Below are 13,157 nucleotides of genomic sequence, written 5' to 3'. Positions count from 1 at the left end.
TTAAAAAAATATACTTATGTGTGTATGTATCATACTTAGACAAATTGTCATATGCAAACAGATTTATTCAAAGCATCTGCCGTGTTCTATTTCTTAACCACCAAGATAAATCATTCGATTCGTTCGACTTAGTTCATAATGACTTTGAGAATAATAATAGCTTTATAATTTCTTATGATTCAGACATATGTCAAGTATTTTGTACTACATACTGCACTTGTTTATGGGAACATTTGAAAAACATCAAAATTCATTTCAGGTGCTACTTATTGAAAACATTGAAAATCGTTAAATGTGGTAGATTTTAAGCTGATGGTGGTAGATGTCGTAGAAATACAATTTTGCAAAAAGAGTGGTAATTCTGCTACAAAAGTGGTGTAATTCACACAATAGACATCCCTCTGAGAACAGTGCTGCCAATCCAACACGTTACCGCAACGGGCTCACTCTGGCGAGGCCCCGAGTCTTTTAATAGTAATACATTCAAATAGAAGTAGATGATTTACTTCTTCGTGGTTAACTCCCGATCCGTAATTAAAAAGCGCGATTTCCCATACACAATTTCTCTCCCAAAATCTGAGATTATAAAATAATCCTAGATAATAATCATACTTTTTAGCATAGAACCCTGTGTTTTCTGTGTAATAGATCATTATTTTTGGGCGTGTAAAGAAAAACGTCAAAGTAAAAACTAAATAAAATTGACGCCGGCAAAACAAGAAATTTGTAGACATAATTCTAATAAAATGTTTGTTAGGTTTTATTAACTATGCATTCTTATAATAGAAAAAAACGTGTGTCCATAAACGTGTGTTCTCTTATTACTTATAAAATGTAATATCGAATTTCGAATGCGTATTGCTGCCATAATTTTTTGAAACCTCAGTAAACGTCGTTTACGGATTTCCTCCTACTTTTTATTATTAGCAGCCAATTGCGCAATTAAATTAACTATTGCTTCTCCATGTCTTTTTTTTCATATCGTTAATAATAATTAAAGAAACCAAAAACACCGAAATATTCCTCCAAAATAATTTCTATGAAGAGATACCTTTCACAACAATATTGACAACTTATTCTCAATTTTGCAGGTAATCTGCCATATGTGAACGGGTAGATTAATTTTGAGGATTTAGTGGTGCCTAGTACATATGTGAACGTACTTTAAACTTCATTATTTAGGAATTCAATAAACGAAAATATTAGTCAAATAAATATCTATCTGAAAAGTTGTGTGTTCAGATAATTTTAATAGCTAAATACTAGAAAAAATCTTGGTGGAGCTGCCGTCAATCAATTGAATCAAGCAATGGTGAGTATTTTATCTTTTTCACATCAACCCATTTGTATATTATATATTTTCTTACCAGATGAAATGTATTCAAGATAGATGCAAATGAAAAACAATTGTGACTTTTTTGTGACATTATTAAACAAATTCCAGGCTAAGTTTATGGCAATGTGTTAAAGCTCCTTTTCATATTCAATATTCAAATATTGTCAATTTTTTTATAACTGTTGCGAGTTGGTAAGCTTTTAATTTACTACTCAAGGAAACTATGATTATTTTGTACTGTCCCATTCAATGAATACCCAACTACGAAAATATGCTGAGAAAAAATGCATAACTAATTTTTGTCAAATAGTCTGGCAACTCATGGCGTGTCCGCCATCATTTCATTGGAATAAGACGGCAAGCAGTGTGTGGCAAAACCTTAAATTTGGATTTGCTCAAATGTGTGGAGTGAAAAATTCATTTACTGAAATTAATTATCGACATACTGCAATAATTTTATGTGCGTTATAATAAAACCGGCTGTCGTTATCATCGGTGCCTATAAAACTAATATTATTAAACTGAAATAATTGTATTGAGCAACTTAACACCAGCATAATGTCTTACCCGTCTCGTGCACCTATACCACCGTATATGAATCCAAATATTCCACCTCCTCATGTAAGTTTATATATAAAACACATCTAGATTTTGTATTAATCAAATGTATATTTTTTGAACAGATGATGCCTCCCATACCTTCAGCAGTGAGGAATTATAGAGGTTCTGCTACTATCAGCTCCCAGCCTACAGTTTACCAGCGAATGCCCGATCCGGTCCCCCAATATCGCGGTCCTATAATTACAGTTTTTGTTGGTATGTATAGCTGGAAATCTTACTGTATTTTTTGTTGTATCCACATATCGTATTATTATAGGAAACATAAGTGAACGAGTGCCTGAAGCCTTAATTAAAAGGATTCTGTCTGCTTGTGGTGTAGTGGTTAATTGGAAACGAGTGTCGACTTTTGGTTTCTGCGAATATGAGTAAGATTTATTGATTGTTAGATTGATATATAAAATATAAATTTATATTTGTTTTCAATTTTTAACAGTGGACCTAATGCTGGTATGCGAGCTGTTCGCCTTCTTAGTGAACTAGATATTGATGGGAAGAAGCTTGTAGCCAAAGTTGATGCAAAAAATAAACTTCTATTGGATAACTATAAAGAAGAGGAGTTAAAAAATGGAGTTAATATATCAGCGGTAGATGAAAAGTCTGAAGATGATTTTTGTCTTAATCAAATGAAAAAAATACTTGATGATCATAAGCATGAATTTGAAGAGTTCGATGGCAGTTCTCGGGGAGACGTCTATGGTAACAGAATTAATAAACCTAAAACAGTCCGCGGAGAAGATAAAATAGCAAAGGTTCTTCACGAAACAAATCTGGAGGAAGAAAAAAGGAATCTAATTAGTAGCGAAATTGGAAAATTTAGGAAAAGAGCAGAGGCCGATGAAAGTCGAAAAGAAAGAGAGAAGGAGAAGGAGAAAATGAGAGAAAAGGAGAAGGACAAGGAAAGGGAACATGAAAAGGAAAGAGAAAGAGAAAAAGACCGAAAAGTGTCTGATCACACTAAGGGCGAACTTAGTGAGGAAGATTGGGATGTTGAGGAGCGACACTCTGCTGAAAAAGGCGAAAGAGTGGTAAATCGAAAGGAACGTCATTCTAATAGTTTGTCCCCAAACAGAAAAGAAAAAGAACGAGAAAGCAGAAGAAGAAGAAGTAAATCTCGCTCAAGAGAACGAGAGCGTGATCGCGAATATAGAGAACGTGAAAGAGAGCGGGAGCGTGAACGTGAAAGAGAACGGGAAAAGGAACGCGAAAGAGAGCGAGAGCGTGAGAGAGAAAGGGAACGAGAACGTGAAAAAGAACGAGAAAGAGAGCGCGAACGCGAACGTGAAAGGGAAAGAGAGCGCGAAAGGTAAACATGCAAAAGTAATATAAAATTATTTTAAACGAATATTCAAGGTGGTACACTAGATCAACTCATATCGAATCTTGTTTGACAGTAAGAATCACAGAAATCTAAATGCACATAAATGATTTTGCTGCTCTAGCGCCAGCACCTTTATAGATGCACCTTGCCAAGATCCATTTCGCCCAGGCAGTGACTTCGGCACAGAAACAAAGCAAATGAAAAGATGTGGAAGAAAAGGCGCAAACAAATTATTTAAATTTATGCGCGTTCTCACAATTTAATACTCGACACTTATTTTCAATAATTTCGTCTCATTTTAAAATCAAAATATTCACTTATTGATTCACACAAAAAATAACATGCACACAAAGGTTTGTTTATTTTCTGTGATGGCGGGTTTTCTGTCAAATTCGCCGAGAATAAGGGAGCGCCAATTTAGCATTTTCTACATCGAAAGATTCATGCATAAGATCGCTCCAAAAGTTGCACAGTTGTCAAATCTGCCAGAAGAGGTTAACCGGCCTGCATAGACTTTAAAGTCTCAAAATATAGTTTTTCCGAGTACAGTGGAATCGCGGTAGGTGATTCGTAAACGTTTTGTGAGGTTATGTCCTTTTGCCGTTACAGACCCTGTAGGCCGGAACATTGTGAAAATAAATCTCTTATAATCCGACAAATCCCGAAAATGGTAAGGTAAAATCAATACCATACGATTTGAAACTGTTAATTAATGAACAAATGAAAATCTTTCTAAGCAACGGAATCGCACATACCCTGCGATACTTCGTAATAAATTACTGCTTATTCAACCATGTGCGCATGCAATTGTCATTGTTCTATTATAAAATGTCAAGAATTACCCAAGAACCGGACTACCGGCAATGCAATACAATTATAAAAAAATTTTAAACAAACTATTGTTTTCGACGATGATCTCTGTGCAGTACTTTATTACCCCGCTATTAATGTACTTCATAATAAAGAGTTGGGAAGCTCCACAACTTAGATACATTTTTCCATAAGCTTAAATAGAATGCATAATTTAATAATATTATATTTATTGATTTAGGGAACGTGAGGAAAAAATCGTTAAAAATATTAAAGATCTCCATAGAGAGAAAGAAGTTGAAGAAGAGCTTCGGGAGCGTAAAAAGGCTGAAAAGAAAGCACGAGAAAAGGAAGAAGCATACCAAGAAAGACTTAAAAATTGGGAGTTGAGAGAAAAGCGAAAAGCTAAGGAATATGAAAAAGTAAATATGTTGTGGACACCTTGATGTAAAAGTTGCTGATTAAAAATTTAACTTTTTCAAGATACGCATTAAAGATAAAATGAAGCTTGAGGAGCGAGAAAAGGAAGCGAAAAGACTTAAAGAATTCGTTGAAGACTATGATGATGAGCGAGACGATCATAAATACTACAAGTAAGATATTTATAAAAATAATTTACGCACATTTAAAACAGTATCCTCTCAAGTATATACATATGTATGCATAAAAAAATCGAAAATGTTAGTATTTATGAGAGTATTTTTTGATGTGCATGCTTGCTTTTCAGGGGCCGAGAACTACAAAGAAGATTGGGAGATCGCGTTCGAGAAGCAGATCTTGATGCTAAAGATCGTAACAAGGAACAAGAAGAACTAGAAGAGTTGCGAAATAAAATTTTCAGTGGCGAATATGAAAACCCCACTCAGGAATATGAGAGAGCAAAGAAGGAGCACGAAAAATTGTATAAACCTCAAATATTAATTGATGTAAATTTGGAAAATTTACAACGTAAAGAACGTGAGAAAGAACGAATAAGAGAAAAATTACAATCAATTGAAAGCAAACGTCACACCCTTGATGTTAATTCAAATGATGAAGGTGAATTAAATGCTCTAGCCAAATCGTATTCCATAGAGTCAATTTCAAATGATGATGCTAACTCTAGACCAGATTCAGCATCAAATATTGAAAGCCACTACAGTCGCCATGGTTCTGAGTCACGTGATTTCGTATCTAATACACACGCAAGCAACTCTACACCGTCCGGTTCATTACAGAGTATAGGCAATTCAAGAACTCAGAATGCAGATGCTGCTACACCGCCCACACAGGCACCCGTTATAAGTCTGAACTTGGGCGCGAACTCCAAGAAAAAGAGAATTGAGTCCACCGGTGTATTTAACGCTGACGAGGACATAGATGATGAGAGTAGCTCTAAGAGGCGAAAATTAGTTCCATTAGGTACATAAGTTGTATGCCTCAACGATTTCGCATAAATTATTTTTTTATTTTATTGCAGATTACGATGACAATCAATCAAGAAGTGGAGGCAGCGCATCGCAAACAGATCGCCATAACTCGAATGCGGGAAAACCTATTTCAAGAAAACATGGTAAGAATGATACTGCCACTACAGAAACAGTGAATAACAAAAAGGAGGAAAATAATACTAGAATACATGATGAAAAGCGCCGCCACATTAAAAGCATCATTGACAGGATTCCTACGCAAAAGGAAGATTTGTTTAATTATAAACTCGATCGCAACGAAATTGATAACAACCTTATGGAACGTAAAATTCGACCCTGGATAAATAAAAAAATTATTGAATATATCGGAGAACCCGAGCCAACACTAGTTGATTTTATATGTTCTAAGGTGCTTGCAGGAAGTTCGCCGCAAAGCATTTTGGATGATGTGCAAATGGTAATTAATGAAGAATGTAACATTATGAGAACTGCATTCGTAACGAATGAAAATATTTCTTACTTAGGTCCTAGACGAAGAAGCAGAAGTATTCGTGGTTAAAATGTGGAGATTGCTAATTTATGAAGTAGATGCAAAAAAGATCGGTATAGGTAAATAATATGTGTAATATTAAGTTGCATATTTATATAAATAAAACAAAATCAAACCAGTTAGTGTAGAAGTCGGATTATAATTATATTTTTAAGCCATGATTTTAGCTTCTTTGGACACATTTCTCTTGTTCGTAAGTCATGTAAATGAGATTTTAATAGGGGTAGCTGTTGGTCGTGGCTGCCGTAGCCGAATGGCTTGGCGCGTGACTACCATTCAGAATTCAGAGAGAACGTAGGTTCGAATCTCGGTGAAAGACCAGAAATGAAGAAACATTGTTTTCTAATAACGGTCGCCCCTCGGCAGGCAATGGTAAACCTCCGAGGGAATAACGTCAAGACGAACGCCACAAATAAGACGAGAAGCTCAGCAAAATACCCAACAGAAGTGTACTCCCCAATTATTTATTGTCTTTTGTTTTTAACTGTTGGCTTTGCCCGCTAGCAGCCTGTATATTGACTTTAGCTTTCTAACAAATGTGTTAATTTAAATTTTCTGTCGAGGCTCCGTATTCTTAATGAGATTCTTCATAGGCGCGAGTGTTGCGTTTAATCAACTGAGCAACTTAAAGGCATCCAGTTGTTGTTTTAGTAGCGTACTAAACTCTGCCAGTACAATGAAGAAGTTTCCAAGACAGAACCGACTGTCGTTACCGAAACGACCCGGATTTATATCCGGCCAAGGACTGCCACTCCAGCAGCACTCCCGTATGTAAGTATGGGGAACGCTTATGCTGCTACAACAACAACAACAACGGTACAATGTAGATACTGATCGTCTTTGTCGAGCTCACCTAACGGTAAGCCCAGAAAATTTGCTGTTTGGGCCCAAGGGGGAGGGGTGTCTGATAAATGGGTTTGACAGATCATGTGAAAAGGTGATTAGTATCGCGCGACGCGCCTTCACATGCTGAACATATGTTTAGTATGTCGGAGGCAATTCTAAATAGATAGGAGTATAACCTGCCACAGTATGCAGGACGTAATTGTGCCAAGGTTACGCGGGTCTCTCGGAGTAGCTGAAGCGCTTCATCTTCTGTGGGTGGTGGTTGGACTCCGATTAAGGCGTTCCGGGGTCGGGAGCTTAAGAAGGTGGTAAGTGTTTATGCTGGATCTCGTTGGAGTAATTGAAGCCCTATCTAGTACACCGAAGGCATCCCGTAGTTAGCCTTGATGGCTTTGCACACATTTCATAAAGAAGTGTAATTTGCTCGTACTTATTCGCTAATGCTGTTGACATCTAAATTTCTATCACAGTAGAATTCTAACGAGCTATGTTGTGCGGAAGTTAAGGTGAAAAAGTGGAGTATGAGGCGGGGACGCTAGAACTCTTGAGCGTTACTCCAAAGGGTTTTACAGCTTTTTGAGTCAATGGAAACTTTCTTAGGCACTCCAAAAGGTAAATATTAAAGACTTTTTTTTAAGTATGTCGTCGTACGGCAACCCCTTAATATAATATAAGGATTTTAAAATATATTTGCTGCTTTCGATTCAATACTTTTTTATGTGAAAGCAACAACAAATTAGCGATGATTAAGCGACCTTGTTTATAGACGCTTGCCGGCAGTACTTGTGGCAAATACAAAGAAGGGTTGCTGTGTCTATCTGGTCGCGTGTAACCAGTGATTCGCAGGGGATAAAGCTGCAAACTTGTCAGAATAGTGCTACCGGCACAGCCACGGGATGTCTTCTTATTTCCCCCCTGCAACACCTACACAATGAGGCGTCAAAGCTACCTGTTAAGGAGCGAAATATAATGGCTTAGCAAGCAGTTTCTCCTTGGTAGCACCCTTGCAGGCATTTGCTTGAGCCCGAGCCACCCAAACTCAGGCACGTCAGGAGGCATTTCTTAACTACACTAAATAGATCCAGGACAAAATACATTTACAACTACTGGACCGGACAAAATACAGTAAACGACATTCTTCGGGAGACCGAATGCCGTTGACGGAGTTCAACCACCATCTATTGCAGACGAAGAGGTTCAGACGCGCATAACTTTATCTCAATTGCGTTCTGGATATTGTAGCAGATTGAACTCCTACCTATCCAGAATTGATCCCGACATACCCAATTTATGCCCAACAAGTGAATGCAAACCGCACGATACTAACCATCGCTTCACATACCCTATTAAACCTACTCACCTAACACCCCTCTCCCTCTAGACCCAACCTGTCGAAACAGCATGCATTCTGGGTCTACCGTTAGATGAGTTACGCGCAGACTACCCTTGACTACATCGCACAGACAGGGTTTAGTAAGCTGTTCCACAAAAACAACAACATATATGATTAGCTTGCAAGGGAATAAGGCCTCTTCTGTTCGCCACTTCTCTTCTCGGCTCACTTGACGAAACATTTTCATGTGAAAACAATGATAAAGTTATCGAGCAAGATTTGCCGTTAGAGAGTATGGGTATATCCCATAAAACTGGTATAGCTCACTATTTTACAAACATATATAATTTTAGGCAGCTCTATTGCCACTAGCTAACGCTTGGTGAACAGAAGAGGCCTATCCTTCGGAAGTACGACCAGGGATATCTTATAAGAGCACGAGCAAAACAAGCAACGAGTTGAAGCAACAAATGTTTCCCTGCATGAACACGTTTAGTAATACTCAAAAAACCAAGAGATTCAGATTTTTCCCAAATGAGTATAGAATGGAATAAAGAGATGCTAAAAATAAATTCTGATGCTGTTGAAATGCTGAATTGGAATCATTGGCACTCCGAGTTAGAACACGCAAAAACACCGATAACAGATACTGTTGAAATGATGTGCAATTTCCATTAATACAATCATCTTTTAAATTTTTTTCGCTAAGTAAAGCAGTTTTGTGTGAGATTATTTAATGTTTATCATTGAATTAATACACAATACACAATCGAGTTATAAATTTTCTATAAATACATGTTAGTTTGTCTTATATATACGTACATTATTTTTACAAAATTACATAATCGCTGATTTAACTACTTATCATCAACACCTGCAACTTGATACATTAGAATCGTCATCTCCATTCACATCGATAGTATTGGCGATTTGTGATGAATTGTAATAGTCCGATGTGACTATCTAAATTGAAATAAAAATTGTATTTGTTTTTAATAAAAATAATTTGATAAGTTTTAACATTATTATATATAATATACTACATACATTTGTGCAACAACATCAAGACGCACGCTACAAAGAGGAGAGCTCGGAGTAACACCCAAAAAAGGATGCACGCGCCTATTACATATATATATATTACATAAGTACTGTGAAATCTCAAAACAATAGAAACGGGGTGGGCGGCATACTTCTATTATCTCGAAAATTTCGTTACATTCATATATCGTCAAAATATAATATCAGAAGAAATCTTTAGAAAATTTGTTAAGCCCATAGGTTTTATGTGCTCAAATTATAATACTACTATAAAGTAATGGTTTACAGACATTTCGGTAAGAAAAGGCCTTTGATAATGGGACTCGTTAACGATTTATTGCGAACTAAAATTTTACTATGCAGACAGTTTTCGTGCTCAAAATTTCCAGTTATATCAGCAAAGCATTTTTGCATGAAAAAGTCGCAAAAAGAGCTTGTAGTAAGTTATAAAGTTTTTCATATTAAGTTCGTTGCAGTGTAACATTTTTTTTTTTTGGTGGGTAACATACGAGGTAGGTACCACATTTAAACAGAAACTGTTATCCAAGACATTATTTTAGTAATATGTCTGCAGTATTACGTCCAACAGCGCTTAAGCTTTAAGCCAATATTTTTCTATATCTAATTATTCTGGGTATTCGATATTTATCTGTAGTGTATTGTATCCAAGTACTTTTTTTGATCTACACTTTCCGGATATCTAGATATGATCTACAGATTGGATATCGAAATTTATAGAAATTCGTTTTTTTGGGCAAATGCAATCGGAATCTGACTGTTTGGTCGAGCTCCTTCTCCAATTTGTAATGGGACGACCTACAGTTTTCTTTAAGCTGCCACTGAACGGCAGATGGTTGTTATGAAGAGCCTCTTGACACCACATGACAAGCATATATATAAAATTATATGAGGAAAATGTATAAATATTTCTCTGATCACCTTTTCTACAACTTCTTTGAATACGTCCGCCACAAATTGGTCTCCCTTTGCTGATGCTTCAACAAACAGAGCCCTATGCTTGCGTGCAAACTTCAGCCCTTCTTCCCGACTTATAACGCGTTCCTTGTCGATTTTATTGCCAACGACAATAGTAGCAATGTTGGGATTATCACTATAATTTTCAAGCTCCGCAAGCCAAGCTTCCAACTTTGTCAGTGATTCTCGGTTAGTGATGTCATATACTAGTACTGCTCCCAACGCCTAAAAATATGAGAATTTAAATTGGGGTCTTATGTACACTAAAAGGCATCGACTGTGCATTGACACAATTTTGATTAATTTTTATTTTCAACCTTTCGATAAAAGCTTGGAGTAAGGCTGCGAAATCGCTCAGCACCAGCCGTATCCCAGAGCGCTAATTTATATTCCAGCCCATCAATATTCATTACTTTACTCTTGAAATCCATTCCAATAGTAACGTCGTGGTTGTCATCAAATTTATCTTCGACGAATCGGCGGATGAGACTGTAAATTAATTTTTTAGTAATTTATTGCTCAATAACGCACAGGTACATATTTAACATCTTGTCTTATTTGGCTCGTTATATTTCGAGCATTTCATACCTAGACTTTCCAACACCACTTTCGCCAATTATTAGGAGTTTAATTGTTCTGTCGGTCATCCTAATTTTGTATTACACAGAGATTCAATTATCCTAAATAATGGAATAGATTATACGCAATAAATATATGCATTCCAATTTGATTTACAAATTATGGGACACCTTCGATAACGTCGATAATACTATCGTTTACATGCCCAAATGAAATGATTTGGCAGCACTTTAACTGAAGTTTGTATCTAGACAAGGCGAATATACGCAAGACCTTAGAATAAACAAAAATTTATATATATTTCGTTTTTGCAATATGGAGGTTTGAATGTCGAAATTCCAATCAGAGGGTTAACAAAAAAATGCAAGAGTGCAAAAAAGGTTTGATATTAATTTGCAGAGTGTCAAGAGTGCAAAAAAGGTTTGATATTAATTTGCAGAATAGGAGAATAATATTACCTTTATCTCCCTTCTTCGATATACTGCGTGGTGTTGTTGATTGTGCCGTTCTCCTTGAAAGGATTTTCTTTAATATTCCCACACGCTCTCGTTGCTCAGAATTTTCTATGTTGGTCTTCTTAAGAGTCTGTATGTGCGAAATGCTCCTATTACTAGAACTCAATTGAGCTCGATATATTCACAAATCATAACGAAATTGATTCTCCTTTTCAAAACTCGGTTAATGAATGCTTTGAATCTATTTAATACTTTTAAACCGATATACTATAATACATTGTGGTCAAATTCTGATGTGTACTCACTACACTTTCCATCAAAAATTTAAAATAAAAGTAATCTTGAATATTTGTACATATTTAGCTTAAAACATTTAATTTTATTTGTTTTTGTAATAGGTTCAGATGCAACTAGATTATTTACTTTATAATCCGTATTTGAAAGTATTTTCTCACTGGACATATGGTTTTATAAAATAATCGTAGGTTATAAAGATACTTTTATCCTTACAACCCTGTGCTTTCTGTGTTATCGAAAATTATTATACAAATGTAAAGAGAAAAGTCAAAATAAAAACTAAACAAAATGGACGCCGGGAAAGAAAAGCGTGTGTACATAGAGGCTTTGGCCTGTTATTGCTTATTATAAAATGTAATAATGAATTTCTTATGCGTTTTGGTACCATACCTCAGTAGATGTCGTGTACGGATTACCTCCAACTTTCTACTACTAGCAGCAAATTACGCAACTAAATTAACTAATGTTTCTCTTTATCTTTCCTTCATTTCGTTAATAGTATTTAAACTAAGCAAAAATACTATAATATTTCAGCAAGTCCATATTTATGAAGAAAACCCTTTCAAACAGTCTTGACAGCTGATGGTCAATTTTGCAACTAATCTGCCATACATGAAGGAGTATAGTAATTTTTGTGGATTTATTGCTAATCACTGCCTATGTAAACGTACTCTTAGACTCCTACTTTCATGAGAGCAGACTACTTCTATACCATGACTCAATGATAAAAGGTTTGCTCAGTAAGCAGCTTTCTCATTCTCTCTTGACAAATCGGCTCCCTTAGCAAGACACTGGGTTGCTAGCTCCAGAAATTTTGAGTAAAAGTGGAGGAAAAGTAAAATTTGTAGAAAAAACATTTCATTTTCAAAATGGTATGCTTACGAGCAACAACTCGCTAAATAGTTTTCATCAGTATGTTCAGGACTAGGGTAGTATGCCGTTTAAGTCAGAACATAATAGAGTAATTGACGCAATCCGAGATCGGATATAGTGTTTTAGACGGAATTCATATTTTGCAAAGACTAGCATTTCCCAAAGAGGAGAATATTGGATAATCACGACGCGATCGGTAACTTTGCATATTTCATTATAAAACAGTTGCGGTTGACGGAACTTGTTTATAATGAGCCCACCTTCCCCTGGACGGATGAAGTGTCCAGAGGAGACTAAGCAAAACACAGTACCAGCCTGCAAAAGCTCCTCATAAAAAATCATCTGCCGGAATCGGCATTTTTACCAAAAAGGATTTAATTTGTTCTACTTTATTCATCTTCTTAAATACAACCTTTTGTAAGGGAGTGTCAAAAATCGAATGTCACTATTGAGCAAACCTTTAATAATTGAATCATGCTTCTATACCTAATCAAACTTTTCCATTAAATGGAAATTACAGGTAGAGTGGAAGATATGCTTTGAAATATCCATTAAGTAATTATTCGGTACGACCCAATGGATTAGAAAATAGAAGAAATTGCTCCATTAGTATGTGTTTGAGCAGTGTCAGGGCAAACATATTTTTGACATCGAAAATGAACACTTCAATGCTGTTGCATCGGTACTTCGACTTTAATGCTTTAGTCACCCACC

General features: G+C 36.0%; 2 protein-coding genes across 2 annotated transcripts; one reads left to right on the top strand and one right to left on the bottom strand.

The window, feature by feature from the left end:
- The first annotated feature begins 1,656 nt into the window (after nucleotides 1–1,656).
- On the top strand, nucleotides 1,657–6,166 carry LOC128858135 (RNA-binding protein 25). Its single transcript, XM_054094141.1, has 9 exons — nucleotides 1,657–1,957; nucleotides 2,020–2,152; nucleotides 2,214–2,322; nucleotides 2,391–3,260; nucleotides 4,327–4,507; nucleotides 4,569–4,678; nucleotides 4,813–5,486; nucleotides 5,545–5,951; nucleotides 6,019–6,166. The coding sequence occupies exons 1-9, from the start codon at nucleotides 1,895–1,897 to the stop codon at nucleotides 6,109–6,111; spliced, it is 2,640 nt and encodes an 879-aa protein (XP_053950116.1). The 5' UTR covers nucleotides 1,657–1,894; the 3' UTR covers nucleotides 6,112–6,166.
- A 2,771-nt stretch (nucleotides 6,167–8,937) lies between these two features.
- On the bottom strand, nucleotides 8,938–11,014 carry LOC128858136 (ras-related protein Rab-18-B). Its single transcript, XM_054094142.1, has 4 exons — nucleotides 10,828–11,014; nucleotides 10,557–10,728; nucleotides 10,204–10,464; nucleotides 8,938–9,186 (listed from the first exon to the last, which is right to left on the bottom strand). Exons 1-4 carry the CDS (start codon nucleotides 10,884–10,886, stop codon nucleotides 9,091–9,093), a joined length of 588 nt encoding a protein of 195 aa, XP_053950117.1. The 5' UTR covers nucleotides 10,887–11,014; the 3' UTR covers nucleotides 8,938–9,090.
- Nucleotides 11,015–13,157: the final 2,143 nt, after the last annotated feature.

Source organism: Anastrepha ludens, chromosome 3 (genome assembly GCF_028408465.1).
Source record: "Anastrepha ludens isolate Willacy chromosome 3, idAnaLude1.1, whole genome shotgun sequence".
Classification (NCBI taxonomy): Eukaryota; Metazoa; Arthropoda; class Insecta; order Diptera; family Tephritidae; genus Anastrepha; species Anastrepha ludens.
This window is presented reverse-complemented; position numbering and strand designations above follow the sequence as displayed.

Bases quoted from the DNA above. Each gene is read 5' to 3' on its own strand.
- LOC128858136 (XM_054094142.1), bottom strand. From the start codon at position 10,886: ATGACCGACAGAACAATTAAACTCCTAATAATTGGCGAAAGTGGTGTT. The intron at 10,729-10,827 runs GTATGAAATGCT...ATTAATTTACAG, and splicing joins AGTGGTGTTGGAAAGTCTAG to TCTCATCCGCCGATTCGTCG. The intron at 9,187-10,203 runs GTGATCAGAGAA...ATTTCAATTTAG, and splicing joins TCAAAGAAGTTGTAGAAAAG to ATAGTCACATCGGACTATTA.
- LOC128858135 (XM_054094141.1), top strand. From the start codon at position 1,895: ATGTCTTACCCGTCTCGTGCACCTATACCACCGTATATGAATCCAAAT. The intron at 1,958-2,019 runs GTAAGTTTATAT...TTTTTTGAACAG, and splicing joins CAAATATTCCACCTCCTCAT to ATGATGCCTCCCATACCTTC. The intron at 2,323-2,390 runs GTAAGATTTATT...AATTTTTAACAG, and splicing joins TTTGGTTTCTGCGAATATGA to TGGACCTAATGCTGGTATGC.